Consider the following 20,200-nt stretch of genomic DNA (forward strand, 5'->3'; position numbering starts at 1 on the left):
AAAAAATACCAAAGTTCAAAATAGGTCTCCCCAGACCAAACAGAACAGCAGGGTTAAATAAAACTGGCTCCTCCCCGGCAGACTATACTTTGCCTGATGGAGTCAGGCTTCCACAGTTTTGTGAGAAAGCAGTTGAAGGATAAAAGAAATGAATTAAGGCAAGAAGAAACATAACTGCACGCCAAACAGGGCAACCAAGGGAGGGAGATGTTCCCCCAATCAAGACTATGAGAAACAGATTTTACAGTGAGCACCAAAAAACTACTTTTCTTGTTTTTCTCAATGGAGGACACAAAACCATGGGACGTCCTAAAGCTGCCCATAGGGTGGGAAAGGATTAAATATCATATTGTTCACACCTAGTCTTCCGTTGTAACTCAAGCGGAAGTCTGGGCTACTGCTGCCTGCAGTATCTTCCTACCAAGACGTGCACCTGCTGAGGCAAAAGTGTGGATCCTGTAAAACGTAGAAAATGTATGCACCGATGCCCAAGTATTTGGTTTACTGAGCTGCGAAGCCGATACCTGATGAGAAACCGCCATAAAAGCTTCCACCGTTTGCGTACAGCGTGCCCTAATCCTAAATGTGGCCACCCTGAACTTAGCTTCATAGGCTTGGATAATAGCTGTCTTGATCCAGCAGACAATAGTTGCTTTAGAAGAGGCCTATCCCCTAAGAGGGCCCTGTGGTAAAACAAGGATTCAGAACGCCTAAATGAGGCAGAGGCCGAAAAATAGTATCTTACAGCTTGAACAACGGCGTCCAACCTGTGCAGAGCCTTCTCAATAGGATGAGATGGTGATGGACAATAGGTAGGTAAAACAAGGTCTTCATTAAGGTGAAAACGCAAGACCACCTTCAGGAGAAAAGACAGAACTGGTCTCAACACTACCTTATCCTGATGAACAATAAGGTAAGGAGGGCGACAAGACAGTCAAAAGCTCCGAGAACATATCAATAGAAGTGAAGGCTATTAGGAAAGCTACCTTATAAGAAAGAAAAAGTGTAGAGATCTCTCTGGTAGGCTCAAAATGTGGAGACTAAAGAGCCTCCAAAACCAGATTCAGATTTAATGGATCTATGGACGTCAGATAGGGTGGCCTAATGTGCACCATCCCCCTGAGAAAAGTCTTAACCCCTTTACCCCCAAGGGTGGTTGGGTTGCACGTTAATGACGGGGCCAATTCTTACAATTGTGACCACTGTCCCTTTATGAGGTTGCAACTCTGGAACGCTTCAACAGATCCCAGTGATTTTGACACTCTTCTCGTGACATATTGTTCTTCACGTTAGTGGTAAAATTTCTTTGATATTACATGTGTTTATTTGTGAAAAAAACGGAAATTTAGCAAAAAATTTTGAACATTTCGTAACTTTCCAACTTTTAATTTTTATGCCCTTAAATCAGAGTTATGTCACACAAAATACTTAATAAGTAACATTTCCCACATGTCTACTTTACATCAGCACAATTTTGGAACCAAAATTTTTTTTTGTTAGGGAGTTATAAGGGTTAAAAGTTGACCAGCAATTTCTCATATTTACAACACCATTTTTTTTTTTTTGGGACCACATCACATTTGAAGTCACTTTGAGGGGTCTATATGATGGGTATTTTCTAAGTGTGACACCATTCTAAAAACTGCACCCCTCAAGGTGCTCAAAACCATATTCAAGACGTTTATTAACCCTTCAGGTGTTTCACAGGTATGTTTAAAAAAAAAAAATGAACATTTTACTTTTTTTCACAAAAAATTTACTTAGCTCCGATTTGTTTTATTTTACCAAGAGTAACAGGAGAAAATGGACCCCAAAAGTTGTTGTACAATTTGTCCTGAGTACGCTGATACCCCATATGTTGGGGTAAAAGACTGTTTGGGCGCATGGCAGAGCTCAGAAGGGAAGGAGCACCGTTTGACTTTCCAATGCAAAATTGACTGGAATTGAGATGGGACGCCATGTCGCGTTTGGAGCGCCCCTGATGTGCCTAAACATTGAAACCCCCCACAAGTGACACCATTTTGGAAAGTAGACCCCCTAAGGAACTTATATAGATGTGTGGTGAGCACTTTGAACCCCCAAGTGTTTCACTACAGTTTATAACGCAGAGAGGTGAAAATAAAAATTAATATTTTTTTTTCCACAAAATTTATTAGCCCCCAGTTTTGTATTTTCCCAAGGGTAACAGGACAAATTGGACCCCAAAAGTTGTTGTCCAATTTGTCCTGAGTACGATGATACCCCATATGTTGGGGTAAACCCCTGTTTTGGCACACGGGAGAGCTCGGAAAAGAAGGAGCACTGTTTTACTTTTTCAACGGAGAATTGTCTTGAATTGAGATCGGACGCCATGTCGTGTTTGGAGTGCCCCTGATGTGCCTAAACAGTGGAAACCCCCCAATTCTAACTGAAACCCTAACCCAAACACACCCCTAACCCCAATCCCAACCCTAACCACACCCCTAACCCGAACATGCCCCTAACCCTAATCCCAACCCTAACCACACCCCTAACCCCAACACACCCCTATCCCTAATCCCAACCATAACCCTAACTGTAGCCCCAACCCTAACTGTAGCCCTAACCCTAGCTTTAGCCCCAGCCCTAAACCTAACTTTAGCCCTAACCCTAATGGGAAAATGGAAATAAATACATTTTTTAAATTTTATTATTTTTCCCTAACTAAGGGGGTGTTGAAGGGGGGTTTGATTTACTTTTATAGCGGGTTTTTTAGCGGATTTTTATGATTGGCAGCTGTGTCACATTAAAAGACACTTTTTATTGCAAAAAATAGTTTTTGCGTCTCCACATTTTAAGAGCTATAAATTTTTCCATATTTTCGTCCACAGTCATGTGAGGTCTTGTTTTTTTGCGGGACGAGTTGACGTTTTTATTGGTACCATTTTCGGGAACGTGACATTTTTTGATCGCTTTTTATTCCGATTTTTGTGAGGCAGAATGAACAAAAACCAGCAATCTGTGAATTTCTTTGGGGGAAGGGGGGTTAATACCGTTCCACGTTTGATAAAATTAATAAAGCAGTTTTATTATTCGGGTCAGTACGATTACAGCGATACCTCATTTATATCATTTTTTTATGTTTTGGCGCTTTTATACGATAAAATCTGTTTTATATAAAAAATAATTATTTTGTATCGCTTTAATCTGAGGACTAACTTTTTAATTTTTTCGCTGATGATGCTGTATTGCGGCTCATTTTTTGCGGGACAAGATGACGTTTTCAGCAGTACCATTTTTTTATATCCCTCTTTTTGATCGCGTGTTATTCCACTTTTTGTTCGGCGGTATGATAGCATTAAGCTACTTACTGGTAGCGGCATTTTTCGGAGGCCCATGACAGCACTACGAGAGAGGGGATCCGCCCTTCAGGAACAGGAAACCTACAGATACAAAAGGGCGGCACCTCTCCCTATGCATCAGTTGTATTTCAGAGCCTGAGAGGACTACCGCGGTTAGTAGCACACAAATATACATTATATACAGTTTATGTACAAAAATAATCCATCATATTGAACTATATACCACACGTGAGATCTATCTATCTCATTATATATACACTATAGGAATTGCAACCCCCACGTGAATAGGGAGGGAACTAAGGGTGCTGTCATGGGCCTCCGAAAAATGCCGCTACCAGTAAGTAGCTTAATGCTTTATTCGGATTCCCATGACAGCACTACGAGAGAATTACAGAGATGTAAACTACCTTAGGGAGGGACTATAGCCTGCAGCACCCTTAACCCGAAGGTGAGATCAGAAGAGAACCCCAAGTCCAACCTATAGTGCTTGAAAAAGGTGGAAGGGGATGACCACGTAGCTGCCTTACATATCTGGTCGATCGACACTCCAGATCTTTCAGCCCAGGATGTAGCCATGGCCCGGGTGGAATGTGCCCTCAGATTCTGCGGAGCTGGACCTCCACCTGCAGTATAAGCCAGAGAGATAGCCTCCCTAATCCACTTCGCTAGCGTGTACTTTGAAACTCTAAGACCTTTCCTGGGACCTTGGAAGGATAGAAACAACGCATCCTCTCTCTTCCAAGCATCAGTGACTGATATATATTCTAATAGACATCTCCTAACATCTAATGTATGGAGTAACTCCTCTTTGGAATTAGAAGGATTAGGGAGAAATGACGGTAACACTATCTCCTGAGATCTGTGAAAATCTGAGGCCACTTTTGGTAAATAAGCTGGATCTGGTCTGAGGACTACTCTGTCCTGTAGAAATTCTGTATAAGGGGACAGCCTAGAAAGAGCCTGTATGTCTCCTACCCTACGAGCAGATGCAATTGCCACCAAAAACGCTGTTTTGAGGGATAGTAATTTAAGTGAGGCTGAATGTAAGGGCTCAAATGGTTCCTTAGTCAAGGCTGAAAGGACAAGATTGAGATCCCAAGGCATTGACCTATTCCTGTGTATAGGTCTGGATCTACTAGATGCTTTGATAAACCTTGATACCCAATAATTACCCGCAATGTTACAAGAAAATAGAGCCCCCAGGGCTGATACTTGTACTTTTAGTGTACTTGTGGATAGATTTAGCTCTAGCCCCCTCTGCAGGAATTCTAGAATCTGGTTGATTGGTATACCCTCTTCAATATTAAAATTTGAAGAGGCCAGAAACTTCCTCCAAGTTCTAGAGTAGATCTTAGTTATGTTTTTCCTACTCTTCATAAGGGTATCAATTAGGTTTGGAGAAAAACCTCTGCTTTTTAACAATGACCTCTCAAAAACCATGCCGTCAAATGGAGACCCTTCACTTGTGGATGGTTGATCGGACCTTGATGAAGTAAGTCCGGAATGTCCGGCAGCACCCAGGGGTCTTTCACGGACATGTTCCTGAGCCAGGAAAACCAAGCTCTTCTGGGCCAGAACGGAGCGATCAGTATGACTCTCGCTTGATCCTCCCTTATCTTTCTGACCACCAGCGGCAATAGATTGAGCGGGGGGAACGCATATGCCAATCGGAAATCCCATCTGATCAGGAAGGCATCCACTGCCAGTGGATATTCCCTGGGATTTAAGGAACAGAAATTTATCGTCTTTCTGTTGTGCTTGGTGGCAAATAAGTCCACTTCTGGATGACCCCACATGTGGACAATCCGGTTGAAGATCTTTGTGTTCAGAGACCATTCTCCTTGTTTTAAGGTGCTTCGACTTAGAAAGTCTGCTCTTATATTCTCTCTCCCTCTTATGTGAACTGCGGATAAAGATAGAAAATGGTTTTCTGCTGTCTGGAGCAGGCGATCCGCTACTTCCATCAGGGACTTGGAGCGTGTTCCACCCTGGTGATTCACATAGGCCACTGCCACCTGGTTGTCGGAGAGGATTTTGACATGGTGACCCTGTAGATATACGAGGAGTTCTTTAATTGAGAATTCAATTGCCATTAACTCCCTCTGATTGGAAGAGGCTGATGTTTGGGGATCCCATAAACCCTGGACTACTACGTCACCCATGTGTGCCCCCCACCCCGTGGGGCTGGCGTCCGTCGTAATTACCCGAGTCACTTGAGTCACCCAGGGAACTCCTGCTGACAGATTGTCTTCCTTCAGCCACCATCTAAGAGATGTCAGAACCTCTGGACTCAACGTCAACTGACCCTGCAAGGAACCTTGTAAGACTATCATAATTCAGTACGTCAAACTGTAAAGGTCTGGAGTGGAACTGTGCCCAACGGACGGCCGGAATACAGGAAGTTAGGGAACCTAACAAAGACATAGCCTGTCTAAGAGTCATGGTTGGATTATTAATTGCTTTTAATACCTGTTGTTGGATATGGAGCAGTTTATCAGGTGGAAGACAGCATTGTTGGGACTCGGAATCTAACAGCAGCCCTAGAAATCTCTGGGTTTTTAGGGGTTGTAATCGGGATTTTTCATAGTTTATAATCCAGCCCAGATGTTCTAGTTTGGACATAGCTGTTTTTACCTGAGCAAGGCAATGGTCTGCTGAGTTTCCAACTATCAGGAAATCATCCAGATAAGGGATTATGAGGATATCAGATTCACGTAAGTGCGCCATGACCTCCGCAACAACTTTAGTGAATACTCGGGGAGACGTTGAGAGGCCGAAGGGAAGGGCTCTAAATTGAAAGTGTCAAACAATACCCCCCATAGACACCGCCACACGTAGAAACCTCTGAAAGTTTTCATGGATAGGAACATGATAATATGCATCTTTTAAGTCCACAACTACCATGAAGCAGTGTTTGAACAACATTTTTATTGCGGAGCTGATTGACTCCATTTTAAATGTGGCTTTAACCAGGTATTCATTAAGGGATTTAAGGTTAATAATAGTCCTAAATGACCTGTCTGGTTTTTGAATCAGAAATAGAGGAGAGTAGAATCCACTCCCTCTATCTGACTCTGGGACCTCAATCAGCACGTTCTTAAGGCATAAACTCACAACTTCTGCCTCTAAAGCCGTCTGTTCAATAGTGGAGGAGCGTAAGGGGGTTAACATAAATTTATCCCGAGGCCAGTGAATAAATTCCAATTTCAGGCCTTCTGAAATAATACCTCGGACCCAGTCACTATTTGAGATGTTAGTCCATGCGGAAGAGAAGGCTGACAATCTCCCTCCCACAGGGATTGCTAGTCATTGGTCCGGTTTCTTACGTTCTTTTGAGGAACGGCGGAACATGTAACCCGTACCTCTCCTGCGTCTATCCTCCCATCTAAAATTCTCTCTAGAGGGCGAGGATGTGCGCTTCCTTCCGCGACCAAATCTCCTCCTGTTGAATGGACACCGATAAGAGGCTGATGACAAACTAGGGAATTTTTTCTTGTCATCTCCAGCCTTTTCAAGCAGCTCATCCAAGGTTGGCCCAAAGAGATATTCCCCTTTGCATGGAATAGCGCATAATTTGGACCTTGATTGAATGTCACCCGACCAACACTTCAACCACTCTACGAGCCGCGTTGGAGAGTCCTGCTGCTCTGGCCGCCATTCTGACCGAATCGACCGACGCGTCCGACAGGAAAGCCGCAGCATCTTGAATCACCGGAAGCGCACTTAGAATAGAACTTCTGGAAGCGCCTTCTTTAAGCTGGGATTCCAACTGTTCCAGCCAGACCATTAGGGATCTGGCTGTACAAGTCGCAGCCACTGCCGGTCTCAAGGATCCGGCTGCCATCTCCCAAGTACCTTTAAGGAAGGTATCCGCCTTCCTGTCAAGAGGGTCTTTAAGGGATCCGATGTCCTCGAAAGGTAATGCGGCTCTCTTTGATGCCTTTGCCACCGCGGCATCTAATTTAGGGGCCTTGTCCCAGGTATCCACAGTCGTATCCTCAAAGGGATACCTGCGTTTTAAAGCTGGTGGTAATGAGCCTTTCTTCTCCGGTTTCTTCCATTCTCGGAGAATCAGGTCTTGAATTTTATCATTCACCGGGAAGGATCTACGTTTCTTGTGTTCCAAGCCACTGAACATTAGCTCCTAACGGGAAAGCTGAGTCTTAGGTTCTTCTAGGCCCATCGTACCTCTGACCGACTTAACTAATTTATCCACCCGGTCCAGAGGCAGACAGAATCGGCCAGATTCCTCTTCTGATGACGAGGAAGAGAGATTTGAGCCATAAGAACCTTCCTCATTATCTTCCTCTGACGAATCAGAGATCACCGAGGCTCTCTGTTTTGAACTTCCCGCCTGGGACATAGACCGCAGGGATTCCCTTACTTCTGTACGGATCATCTCAAGTAGATTAGCCGTAGAAGCAGATTCTTCCGCTACCTAGGGGAGGACAATAAGGGTGATACCATCTATCTAGCCTGATGTCACTCAACCCCTCCACTCCTGTAGACCTCACCGTCTGTTGTATACAGGAGGCGCATAATTTTTTAGTATAAGAATCTGGTAACGGGACTTCACACAGGGCACACTCCTTATGTTTCGACTTTGCACTTTTCTTCCCCTAGAATGACAAAGTATAAGGGGCCCGCGTCACTGAGTGAGCATTCACGTAGATCTCTTACCAGTGTATGCCAACAAAGGTACCGGAACACGAGGGGGTTCTTTGCCAGTCGATGCTCTAGATCCCTGCTTGGACGAGCTTTTACGGCTGGACTGGTCACTCCTGGCATGCTCCTTCTCCGTGGGCTCTTGTCGCACCTCCTCCGACAGCTGAAGCTGCCGCTCACCATCACTCTCCATGATGTGGATGTGACCAAAGGCAGAGCTCTAAATCCAGCTCCTGCTTAAATCCCCCTCAGATCCGGTCAGCAGGCTGCCTGGCGCCACTCTCATAGGTTCCTGCTACAGCTGGGGGGTCAGCGCAGTGTGTGAGGAGTCCGGCGTTCAGGATCGATGGGCGCCGCCATCTTGGATGAACTGCGCATGCGCAGTTCCCCAGTGACCCGGAAGCGCCTGCTGACTCTGCCCCCTCGACGTCACTGCACCCGGAAACGCTCCAGCTAACGCTGAGAGCAATGCAGGACGCCGAAGAGCACGCAGCAGCGCTCCGGATAGCGTTCCCCTCCTGGCACCGCTACCTCACCACCGCGCTGCACCACCACATGAACCGAAGGAGCGCTATACTTACCGGCGCCGGCGCTGAAGGAGATCAGGAATCCTCCGGACTCTGCTCCCTGCTGCCTACGTCACTGACGTGCAGTCCAGCCAGGACCACCATGACGTCTTCCAGGGGCTTCCGCACCGGCCGAGGTAGGAGACCCCCCCGCTACCTGATTCGGTCCGGCCGGCCTGGGATCCATTACGAGATTCATCTGTAGGATCCTGTCCCTTCAGGAACAGGAAACCAACTGATGCATAGGGAGAGGTGCCGCCCTTTTGTATCTGTAGGTTTCCTGTTCCTGAAGGGCGGATCCCCTCTCTCGTAGTGCTGTCATGGGAATCCGAATAAAATAAAGCTTTGTTTTTGACTTTTTTTTTTTTTGCGGTGATCACTGAAGGGGTTAACTAGTGGGACCGTTTTATAGGTCGGGTCGTTACGGACATGGAAATACTATATATGTGTACTTTTATTGTTTTTTTTTAAATTATTTAGACAAAGAAATGTATTTATTGGAACATTTTTTTTTTCTTTATTTGGGATTTTTTTTATTTTTTTACACGTGTAAAAATATATATATTTTTTACTTTGTAACATTGCCCCAGGGGGGGACATCATACTATAGTGTCAGATTGCTGATCTGACACTTTGCAGTGCAGGGTGTCAGATCAGCGATCACACAGGAACTGAAGGAGGCTTGCCGGCGCCTGATCTGAGCAGGCGCTTGCAAGCCACCTCCATGCAGGACCCGGAAGGCCCCCCACGGCCATTCTGGATCGGGGTCTGCAGGGAGGAGGAGGTAGGAGACCCTCGAAGCAACGCGATCTCAGGGAAGCACACAGGGAGCTCTCTCCCTGCGCGATGCTTCCCTGTGCCGCCGGAACGCTGCGATCATGTTTGATCGCAGTGTTCCAGGGGTTAATGTGCCACAATGCCGGATGTCAGCTGCAATAGTCAGCTGACACCCGGCCCCGATCGGCCGCGCTCCCTCCGTGAGTGCGGCTGATCGGTGATGACGTACTATCCCATCTGTCATATGGGCCCATACCACCTCAACGGGATAGTACATCATATGTCAGAAAGGTTTTAACCTGAAGTTTACATGCCAAATCCTTCTGTAATTATATAGCCAGGGCAGAGACCAGACACTCGAGGGAGTTGAGCAACAGCCTCACCTCCAATCCAGACTATACGAAGGAGAGCAACACTAACTAAGAAAAAGACACTGGCGAAGTACTGGTAAACCAAAATAAGCCTTCCAAGCGTGATATTAGACTTGCAATGAGGATGGCTTCTGGGCTCTAATCATAGTCTGACTGATTCAGACATACCTGCCTCCCTCAAACTTGAGGCTTCAACAGCCACACCATTAAATTGAGCCACAAAATGACCAGTGGAAAACATACCATTACAAGTTACATGAGCACAGAAAGTGGCAACTGCAGACTGGGTTAATGGGCAAGCACGGTCCTTTCTAGAATCAGACATTAGGAGTGATTGAGGAAGGGCACAAAGAAAAACACACTCAACTAAACAGTAACGCAAAACTGTTAGGGTATGTGCACACGATGCGGATTTGCTGCGGATCCGCAGCGGATTTTACCGTGCAGAAACACTGCAGAACCGCACTGTGATGTACAGTACAATGTTAGTTAACGGGAAAAAAAGATGTGCAGACGGTGCGGAAAAATCAGTGCAGAATTGCTGCGGATTTCAAAGAAGTGCATGTCACTTCTTTTGTGCGGATCTGCAGCGTTTCTGCACCCCTCCATGTTAAAAATCCGCAGTGCCAAAATCCACAGAAAATCCGCAGCAATTCCGCATAAAAACCGCGGCAAATCCGCGGCTGCGGATTCTGCCAGGAAATGCGGATTTTGTGCAGAAAACTCTGCACCTCTTTTTCCTACGTGTGCACATAGCCTTAGAGTGCCTAGTATAAGCCCCCAGTAGCCAACAGCTTACCCAGTCCAGGTTGCAAGAATCTGTTCCCCGGTGAGCATGCCATCCCATGAGGAGGAAGACGCCGAGCTGCTTCTATGCGCACACCACTTAATAGTGCCATACAGTGTCAGATTGTTAGAGTGCTACTGCGGCCATACGCGTTTGCGGCTTGCCTGATGGAACTAGACCCGCACCAACAATGTCCGGCCCGTAGAGAGATCGAGAGATGCCTGCAGATACAAAGATCGCTGCACACCAACCTGTCTAATCCCAACCAGATAAGGCCAATGAGAGCAGAACAGCCAGCAGCAGCACCTGGCGCCTGCACAAGGACCATCCTTTTACTCAAGTTAATTTTCTCCTGGCAGTGGGGCTCTCCGTGTCAGTGTCACACGGTGTCAGAACACTAATAACCTGCAGATTAACCCCATATCTGCAGGTTAATAGCATTGTTTTACATGACAGGTTCACATCAAAAAAGGGCATCAGTCCGCGGGATCAACCCTTCTATATTGGCATGTAGTTCAAAGGAAGCTGAATAAACGGATACCTTGAAATCCGTGATCAGGTGTCTTATTCTACAGAAATCCACGTTTTTCTTATAAGCAAATGAGTTGCTCAGGACTATGGACATGACACAAATCTGCATGAGAATGTGCCTCCAGAGATTATTTTTAATAAAAGACAAAAGTTACCAGTGTGAGACATGTAACTAACACAGAACAGTAGAACTTAACTTCCTCCTTGCATACACATTTGCTGTAGCTCTCACAGCTCTGCTGTTTTGTAACACTGTCTGATTATGAGATGGAATCACAAACAGCTCTTCAGTGAGATAAGGAGAACAAAGAGTGGGCATTACACATCACAACAGTATCATCCTTTTCTATTTAAAATAATCTCTGGAGGCAGAGTCTCATACAGATTAGTGCCCAGCCCATAGTCCTGAACAGCTCATTTACATATTAGGAAATTGTGGATTTCTCTGGAAAAGGACATCGGAACGCAGATATCAAGGTAACATTTTTTTCAGCTTCCTATTACCTATAAGCCCATATAGACGGCTGAGGAGGATTGATACTACTGACAGATTCCCTTTAAATCAAAGATATCTATAAAAGGGCTGTTATTTTTCAGTGAAAATTGGAGAACAGGTAATGTTTTAAAATATCAATAAGCAATACTTTCCTGTTGGAAGCACTTGATACTTCAATGCTCTTTGCCGTCTCCATTTTTGTTTATGGGGCTGCAACAAAGATGTCCTGTCTACGATAACCACTGTAACCAATCACTGGCCTCAGCGGTCTTGTGCAGTGTTCCTTGGCATAACTTCTGAGGCCAGCGATTGCCTGCAGCAATCACATGTTGTAGATGGGACTTCACCACTGCACACAACAGAATCTTGCCTTCTGATCATCTACTATATAATCGTCTAAGGGTCACTTCCCTCTGTCCTTCTGTCTGTCACGGATATTCATTGGTCGCGGCCTCTGTCTGTCATGGAATCCAAGTCGCTGATTGGTCGTGGCAAAACGCCCACGACCATTGCCACGACCAATCAGCGATGGGCGCAGTCCGGCGGCAACATGGCCGCTCCTTCCTCCCCGCAGTCAGTGCCCACTCCATACTCCCCGCAGTCACCGCTCACACAGGGTTAATGCCAGCGGTAACGGACCGCGTTATGCCGCGGGTAACTCACTCCGTTACCGCCGCTATTAACCCTGTGTGACCAAGTTTTTACTATTGATGATGCCTATGCAGCGTCAATAGTAAAAGGATCTAATGTTAAAAATAATAAAAAAACATTATATACTCACCTTCCGCCGCCTTTCCCGCTCCTCGCAACGCTCCGGTAACCGCTCCATGCAAGCGGCAGGTTCCGGTGGCAAGGATGGTATGCAACAAGGACCTGCCATGACGTCACGGTCATGTGACTGCGACGTCATCAGGGGTCCTGCGCTACCAACCCTGGGACCGGAAGCTGCCGAGTGCACCCCACACAGGCGACTTGACTACAAGGGCTCCCTCGGAAGGTGAGTATATGTTTGCCCTCGGAAGGTGAGTACATGTTTATTTTTTAACCTGTGACATTCATGGCTGGGCAATATACTACGTAGCTGGGCAATATACTACGCAACTGGGCAATATACTACCTGACTGGCCAATATACAACGTGGCTCTGTGCTGTATACTATGTCGCTGTGCAATATACTACGTGGCTCTGTACTGTATACTACGTCGCTGGGCAATATACTACGTGGCTGGGCAATATACTACGTGGCTGGGCAATATACTACGTGGCTGGGAAATATACTACGTGGCTGGGAAATATACTACGTGGCTGGGAAATATACTACGTGGCTGGAAAATATACTACGTGGCTGGGCAATATACTACATGGCTGGGCAATATACTACGTGGGCTGTGCAATATACTACGTGGACATGCATATTCTAGAATACTCGATGCGTTAGAATCGGGCCACCATCTAGTTACAATATATTGAGGGTTGTGCAAGAGAAATGTTTAAAAGCAAAATAGTCAGACAATAAATCATAAACCTGTGTATAATCTAAAGATTTTAGCTTTATAGCATGTTTACCCAGGTTCAGGCGATTCAGACTCCGAACCTGTTCCCCCATTGCAGATATGAGGTTTGTCAGAGAATTCTTTAAAGGCGATTGATGGCTGAATTGTGCTACCTTCTTCAGGAAGATCTGGAAACAAAAACCTGGAAAAAAACAGTAAAAAAATAACATTTCAAACAGGCACTGAGAGGTAAAGTTTCTCCTTGAGGCGAGTGCCATCTTGGAGTAAGGAGACTTATAGGCCTTTGGATGCCCCTTTGTGAAATTAAATATGTAAATAGCTTCTTAAGAGAGAAAGCAGATGGGAACTGTAGTGCCACTTATTGGAAGCAGCAATCCTAAAAGTCAAAACTGTCAATACAGGCTAAAAAAACCTGCTAGACAAATTGGCTGAGCATTACTACGGCCACTGTGCTTGCAGCATGCCTGAGGGAATTGGACACATACCCATGCCAACAGCGTCCGGCCTGCTACCACCTGGCCGGAAGAGAGTGTTTAACGACTCTAACAAAACAACCCGTGTCGCATGACTTTGAACAAGAAGACAAACCATACAGTCCATTTACAGACATGTGTTTCAGGGTGATTGCCCCTCATCAGTGCAAAGCAGTAGGACTGGTTTAGCTGGATGAGCAAATCTAAGGGATGAAGTTTCTCCTTGTGGAGAGCATAAGGAGACTGATAAGCCCATGTAGCAGTGTCGATGTGATGTCAGCGTCACAGGCAACAAAAAAAAAAACCCAGGAGCAGTGGTGGAGACTTAGGGTATGTTCACACGTTCCTGATTTCCATACTTTTTTTTTCAGGACTGTTTTTTAAAAAACTGCAGCTCTTGGCAGAAAACGCAGGTCCTTTTTTTGTCCTTTTTTGATGCGTTTTTTGATCCTTTTTTTGATCCTTTTTTTATGCAGTTTTCTATGCAGAGTCTGTGTGTTTTCTAGGAAGTTTTTTAGGGTTAAAATGGCTGAAAATACCCTACCCCTAACCCTAACCCTACCCCTAACCCTATTCTAACCTTAGTGGAAAAAAAAAATTCTTAATTTTTTTTTTATTGTCCCTACCTATGGGGGTGACAAAGGGGGGGGGTGTCATTTACTATTTTTTTTTATTTTGATCACTGAGATATAATCTATCTCAGTGATCAAAATGCACTTTGGAACGAATCTGCCGGCCGGCAGATTCGGCGGGCGCACTGCGCATGCGCCCGCCATTTTGCAAGATGGCGGCACCCAGGGAGAAGACGGCTGGACGGACACCGGGACGCCGGGTAAGTATAAGGGGGGGAGATTAGGGCACGGGGGGGCATCGGAGCACTGGGGGGGGGGGGCATCGGAGCACGGGGCGGTGGGATTGGAGCACGGGGGGGGCGGGATCGGAGCACGGGGGGGGGGGCAGCCACACTCCGCCCACGCACTTCCGCCCGCTTCCCCGCACTTCCTGCTGCAGCGGTTCTGCACCACAAACCGCAGTAAAACCCGCAAATATTTTTTTCATCTGCGGGTTTTACTGCGGATTTGACCTCACAATGGAGGTCAATGGGTGCAGAACCGCTGCGGCTCCGAAAAAAGAAGTGACATGGTACTTCTTTTTTCCCGCAGCTATTCAGCGCGGCTTTTTTTTTTGATTTTCCGCATTGTGGGCACAGCAGTTCCTGTTTTCCATAGGGTACAATGTAATGTACCCTGCATGGAAAACAGCTGCGGACCCGCAGCGGGAAAATCGCGGCAATTCCGCATGAAAAAAAGGATCGTGTGAACATGGCCTTACTGCTTTAGTTGGGCAATGAAAAAAAGCTCAGGTTTTTTTTTTTTTTACTTCTAACAGAACTTCTAGAAAAAACTTCTCTGAATGAGAACAATCCCTTTAAATGCTTTTGTGCTTCTCTTCTCTGGTTTTTACCCCCTATACGCAGGTAATATGTCCTCATATTCTTGACTGTGTGCTGGGGTTAACCCTTACTTCCCCTTCCACATAAACCCTGCATGTTCATCTATGTATTGTTTCTTCTGTGCAAAAAAAAAGGCAAGGGTTAACCCAACACTTTCTCCCTTTGTGGCCACTCCATGCCCTCCATAAACTGCAATAAGTATTATTTCTGACCACTTGTATACTGGGTTGGAGGTGACAGACAAGTAAAGAGAAATGTGCAGTGGAATCATTCACAGGGAATGTTCACATGTATAGGATTGTGTTGTAGAAAATCTCCACTGCAAATCCAGAGAAGGCTGCAGGGAAATCCACACTATGTTGCAAAAATTTTGTAGTGGATTTTTTCGGGCGCATTTGCCTGAGGAAACAAGCTAAACAACCATAATGAGAAAATATATTATTGCCTTTCCTAGCAAATTTTGCTGCAATAAAATGTGACAAAACTTTTCTGCTGAAGTCCAGGACACAAACTGCTTGGATCCAGGAAAGTTTTGTTTAAAACAATTCTTAATTACGTTTAGCAAAACAAAAATAGAATCAAAACCTTAAAATCAAAAATAGTCTATAAAATTGCCCAGCCCTAGCTGGAATCCACAATATCTAAAAGAGTCAATGCTTTGTAACCTGGCATTTGTTTTAAATTATCATTACGGTATGTGCCAAAAAGGAGATTTTTGTGTACTCACCATAAAATCTCTATCTTAGCCTCTAATTGGGGTACACAGGACCATGGGTGTTATACTGCTGTCCTGCTGGCCACTAGGAGGCGACACCGTGTATAATTTGAGAAAGATTAACCATGGCTCCTCCTCTGCAGTATAGACCCATGGACAGCGTCAGCCTTCTCCAGTTTTGTGCAAAAGCATTAGGAGGAAAGTAACATGAATAACATAACCATGCCTATAAGAAGGCAACTATGTACGAGCTCAAGAAAACAATATGAGAACTCAACAGTAACAATGGCCCGGAAAGGGCAACAGGGTGGGAGCTGTGTCCCCCAATTAGAGGCTAAGAGAAAGATTTTACGGTGAGTACACAAAAATCTCCTTTACTCTGTCGCCTCATTGGGGGACACAGGACCATGGGACGTCCCAAAGCAGTCCCTGGGTGGGAAGCAATGGACGAATATTGTGCAGATAGGCCCCTAAACTTGGGGCACTGCCGCCTGAAGAACCAGTCTACCCAGGCTCGCGTCCGCTGAGGGCTGGGTATGAACTCAGTAGTGTTTAGTAAACGTGTGTAGGCTAGTCCAAGTGGCCGCCTTACACACTTGTGCTGAAGCCTGGTGTCGAATGGCCCAGCAGGCCCCTACCGCCCGTGTAGAGTGTGCCGTAATACCAGCTGGAAGAGGAGAATTCTTAAGGCGGTAGGCCTCTTGTATGGTGGATTTGATCCACTTGGCAAGGGTAGCTTTGGAAGCTGGCAGACCCTTGCGGCCGCCTTCCGGAAGAAGGAAAAGAGAATCAGACTTCCGGAAGGGCGCAGTCCTAGACAAGGTCAAGCGTATGCAGAGCCTTCTCCACTCTATGAACCGGGACCGGACAAAGGGAAGGCAGAGAAATTTCCACATTGAGGTGGAAGTTGGACACAACCTTCGGAAGGAAGGATGGGACCGTACGGAGGACTACCTTGTCCCGGTGAAAAGCCAGAAAGGGCCGTCTGCAGGAGAGTGCTGTCAGTTCATACACCCTGCGTAGCGAGGTGATGGCCACCAGGAAAACCACCTTCTAGGATAGAAGGCGGAGCGGGACCTCCTTAAGGGGTTCGAAGGGTGGTTCCTGCTATGCTGTCAGGACCAGGTTGAGGTCCCACGTTTCTAGTGGTCGTCTGTAGGGGGAACCAATCGGGAAACCGCCTGAAGAAATGTCCTTACCTGCGGCTTGGTAGCAATGCGCCTTTGAAAAAGCACTTACAGGGCTGACACCTGGCTCTTAAGCGAACCCAGGGACAGCCTGGCCTCCAGACCCGATTGGAGAAAACCAAGTAGTTTGGGGAGGGAATAAGGGAATGGGGTCTGGCCACGAGATTCGCACCAGGTAAAGAAAGCTTTCCAGGTACGGTAATAAATCTTAGCAGAGGCTGGCTTCCGTGCCCTGATCATGGTCCTAATGACATCCGGCGAGAGCCCTGCCTGGGTTAGAACCAAGGTTTAAGGGCCACGCCGTCAAATTGAGGGCCCCTGAGTTCTGGTGGTAGAAAGGGCATTGTGATAGAAGATCCGGGCGGGCCAGTCCAATGCGATTAGGATGGTTGGAACTCCCTCTCGCTTGATCTTCATCACCACTCTGGATATCAGGGGGAGAGGTGGAAAAATGTACAGAAGCTGGAACTGGGTCCAGTCCTGAACCAGAGCGTCTGCTCCGAGCGACCGCGGATCGTATGTTCTGGCCATGAATTTGGAGACCTTGGCATTAAAGTGGGATGCCATTAGGTCCACATCAGGGTCTCCCAGCGATGGCAGATCTGGCAAAAAAATTTCGGGATGGAGAGACCACTCTCCCGAGTTTATTCCTTGTCGGCTGAGGAAGTCTGCTTCCCAGTTGTCCACACCCGAAATGTGGACCGCCGAGAGAACCAACCCTGTTGTCCTCCACCCAGTGGAGAATGTGTGACACTTCTCGCATCGCCTGGGTACTGCGGGTTCCCCCTTGGTGATTCACAGATGCCACAGCCGTGGCATTGTCCGACTGTATTCTGATGTGAGAGGCTGCCAGTAAGTGATGGCCCTCAATGCCAGGAGGATGGCACGGTCGCTTCCACTGGGGACCACTTGCCCTGGGCCCTGTGGTGTAGGTGCACCGCACCCCAACTCGTCAGGCTTGCATCGGTGGTCAGAACCTTCCATTGACCTGTGAGAAGGATTTCCCCCCGTTGCTAGCTAGGGTGGCTTGAGCCACCAGTGCAGGAACCTCCTGGTTGACAACGTTAGCCGGAACTCCCTGTTGAGAGAGAAAGGGTTCTTGTCCCAGGACTTGAGGATGGCTAGTTGGAGAGGCCTGAGGTGAAACTGGGCAAATGGGACTGCTTCTATTGCTGCCCCCATCCTGCCGAGGACTCTCATGGCAAACCGGAGAGATCGAAGGGGTTTGCGGAGGAGGGTGCAAGCTCCTAGGCGGAGAGGCAGTGCCTTGTCCTTGGGAAAGGAACACTAGACCCCTGGAGTTGTTGAATAGCATTCCCAGGAAGGTCAGAGACTGACTCGGGGTTGGTGATGACTTTTGTAGGTTGACTAACCAGCACATGCGACTCAGAATGTCGATTGTGATTGAGACACTGAGCTCGCAGTCCTTGAAGGTGGGAGCCTTGATGAGTAGATCGTCCAGGTATGGAACGACTACTATGCCTCTGGAGTGCAGGACATCCATGGTGGCTGCCATGACTTTGGTGAACACTCTGGGAGCCGTGGCGAATCCAAACGGGAGAGCCACGAACTGGTAGTGGTCCTGGTCGATTGCGAACCTGAGAAATCTCTGATGGGCAGGTGCAATCGGTATATGCAGGTATGAGTCTTGAATGTCTATGGAGGCGAGATATTTTCCCTTCTCCATGGACGCAATGATGGACCAAAGGGACTAAAGTGGAAGTGACGAACCCGTACATATTTGTTGAGTTGTTTTAGGTCCAGTATGGGCTGTACGCTGCCTCCTTTCTTGGGGACTACGAATAGATTGGAGTAGAACCCTCGGAAGCGCTCATCCGCGGGAACCAGTACGGACTCCTGCTTGAAGAAGCGAGGAGACCGCTTGGTGGAAGGCACGAGCCTTGGTTTTGGGGGAAAAGAGAGGAAGAATCAGTTCGGTGGGTTGGAAGTGAACTCTATCTTGTATCCGGAAGACACTAGTTCCCTGATCCATCTGTCTTCTGCAATAGGCAGCCAGACTTGATGAAAGAGCAAAGTCAGCCACCTACGGGTGGGATGTCTTCCGGAGTCAGTGAGTCATGATGAGGAGAAAGTCTTAGATTTTCCTCCTCTGGGCTTAGACTGGCCTGCTTTTGACTGCCAGGTCTTGTCCGACCTTTGCGTCGAACGTGAGTTGTCCCTGCGTGGGGAACGGTTACGATTTTGTGCTGGACGCGAGATGGACCAGACCGAGGAGTTCCGAAAGAATCGGAATCGAGTTTGGTTACGCTTCTTTAGGTTTCAGTTGGGGAAGAGAGGTACTCTTACCCCCGGTGGCGTTGGATATCATCGTGTCCAACTGTTCACCGAAAAGTCGCCCACTGAGGTAGGGGAGGTGCGTGAGGGACTTCTTTGAGGCTGCGTCTGCTTTCCATTGCCGCAGCCAAAGGATACGCCGAATTGTGATGGCGTTTGATGCTATCCCCGCTACACCCCTTGCTGAATCCAGAGCTGCATGAAGCATGTAATCTGCTACAACTGCTATTTAAACCGCTTGGTCCGACAGCTCAGGAGCGGATGCTTGGAGGCCAGCTTGAAAATTTTTGGCCCAGGCCAAAATGACCTTGGCAGCCCAAACTGAAGTGAACGCGGGAGCCAGGGATGCCCCTGCAACCTCGAATATTGAACGAGCTATGCCTTCTACCTGCCGGTCTGCTGCGTCCCTGAGGGTTGAGCTATCTGGCAGTGAAAGGAGGGTCTGTGCTGCTAGCCTAGAGACTGGGGGGTCCACTTCGGGTGGATCTGTCCATTCCTTGGTGTCATTCTGTGGGAAGGGGTACCTTGTCTGCAGAGAGTCCAGATATTTGTGATTAGCGAATTTTTTCTCAGGCTGTGAGAGCTGCTTTTTAAGGATCGCCTTAAACTCTGGGTTCAGAAATGTCCAGCACCCGATGGATGGAAGAGATTATGTCCTCAACTAGCGCTGTATTGCTAGCGGGGATTGGGATCAGGGACCCCTCCGTTTCCTTGTCTGAGTCGGAGTCACAGATGCCTTCCGTATCCTGTGTATCACTGAGGCGTCCCCTGCTGGGTGAGCTGGGGAGGAGGCCTTCTCTGGTCAGAGATTGCGGAGATCTGCCCCTGGAAGGGGACGGTCTAGATGACCTGGAACTAAGGTGTCTCTCCCTAGAAGGAGATGACCATGTGCTATGGGATGACGCAGATGGACTTGACATATGGGTCCGCTTGGGTCCTGACCTAGACGTGGATGTGCCAGGGTCGTCCTGTCCCTGAGTCAAGCTCTCCCTTTGCTGGGTAGCCGTCATAGCTGAGGCATGACTCTGCAGAGCCTGAAGCAATGTGGAG

General features: G+C 47.3%; 1 protein-coding gene across 1 annotated transcript in view; it reads right to left on the reverse strand.

Annotated features, from left to right (window-relative positions):
• Window positions 1-20,200, reverse strand: part of ALS2 (alsin Rho guanine nucleotide exchange factor ALS2) — a 155,501-nt gene that overhangs the window by 11,060 nt on the left and 124,241 nt on the right. The window contains exon 28 of the mRNA XM_069733565.1: window positions 13,080-13,208. Within this exon, the coding sequence (XP_069589666.1) occupies window positions 13,080-13,208 (129 nt within the window). The remainder of the gene's footprint in view (window positions 1-13,079; window positions 13,209-20,200) is intronic.

This window comes from Ranitomeya imitator, chromosome 7 (genome assembly GCF_032444005.1).
Source record: "Ranitomeya imitator isolate aRanImi1 chromosome 7, aRanImi1.pri, whole genome shotgun sequence".
NCBI classification, from domain to species: domain Eukaryota; kingdom Metazoa; phylum Chordata; class Amphibia; order Anura; family Dendrobatidae; genus Ranitomeya; species Ranitomeya imitator.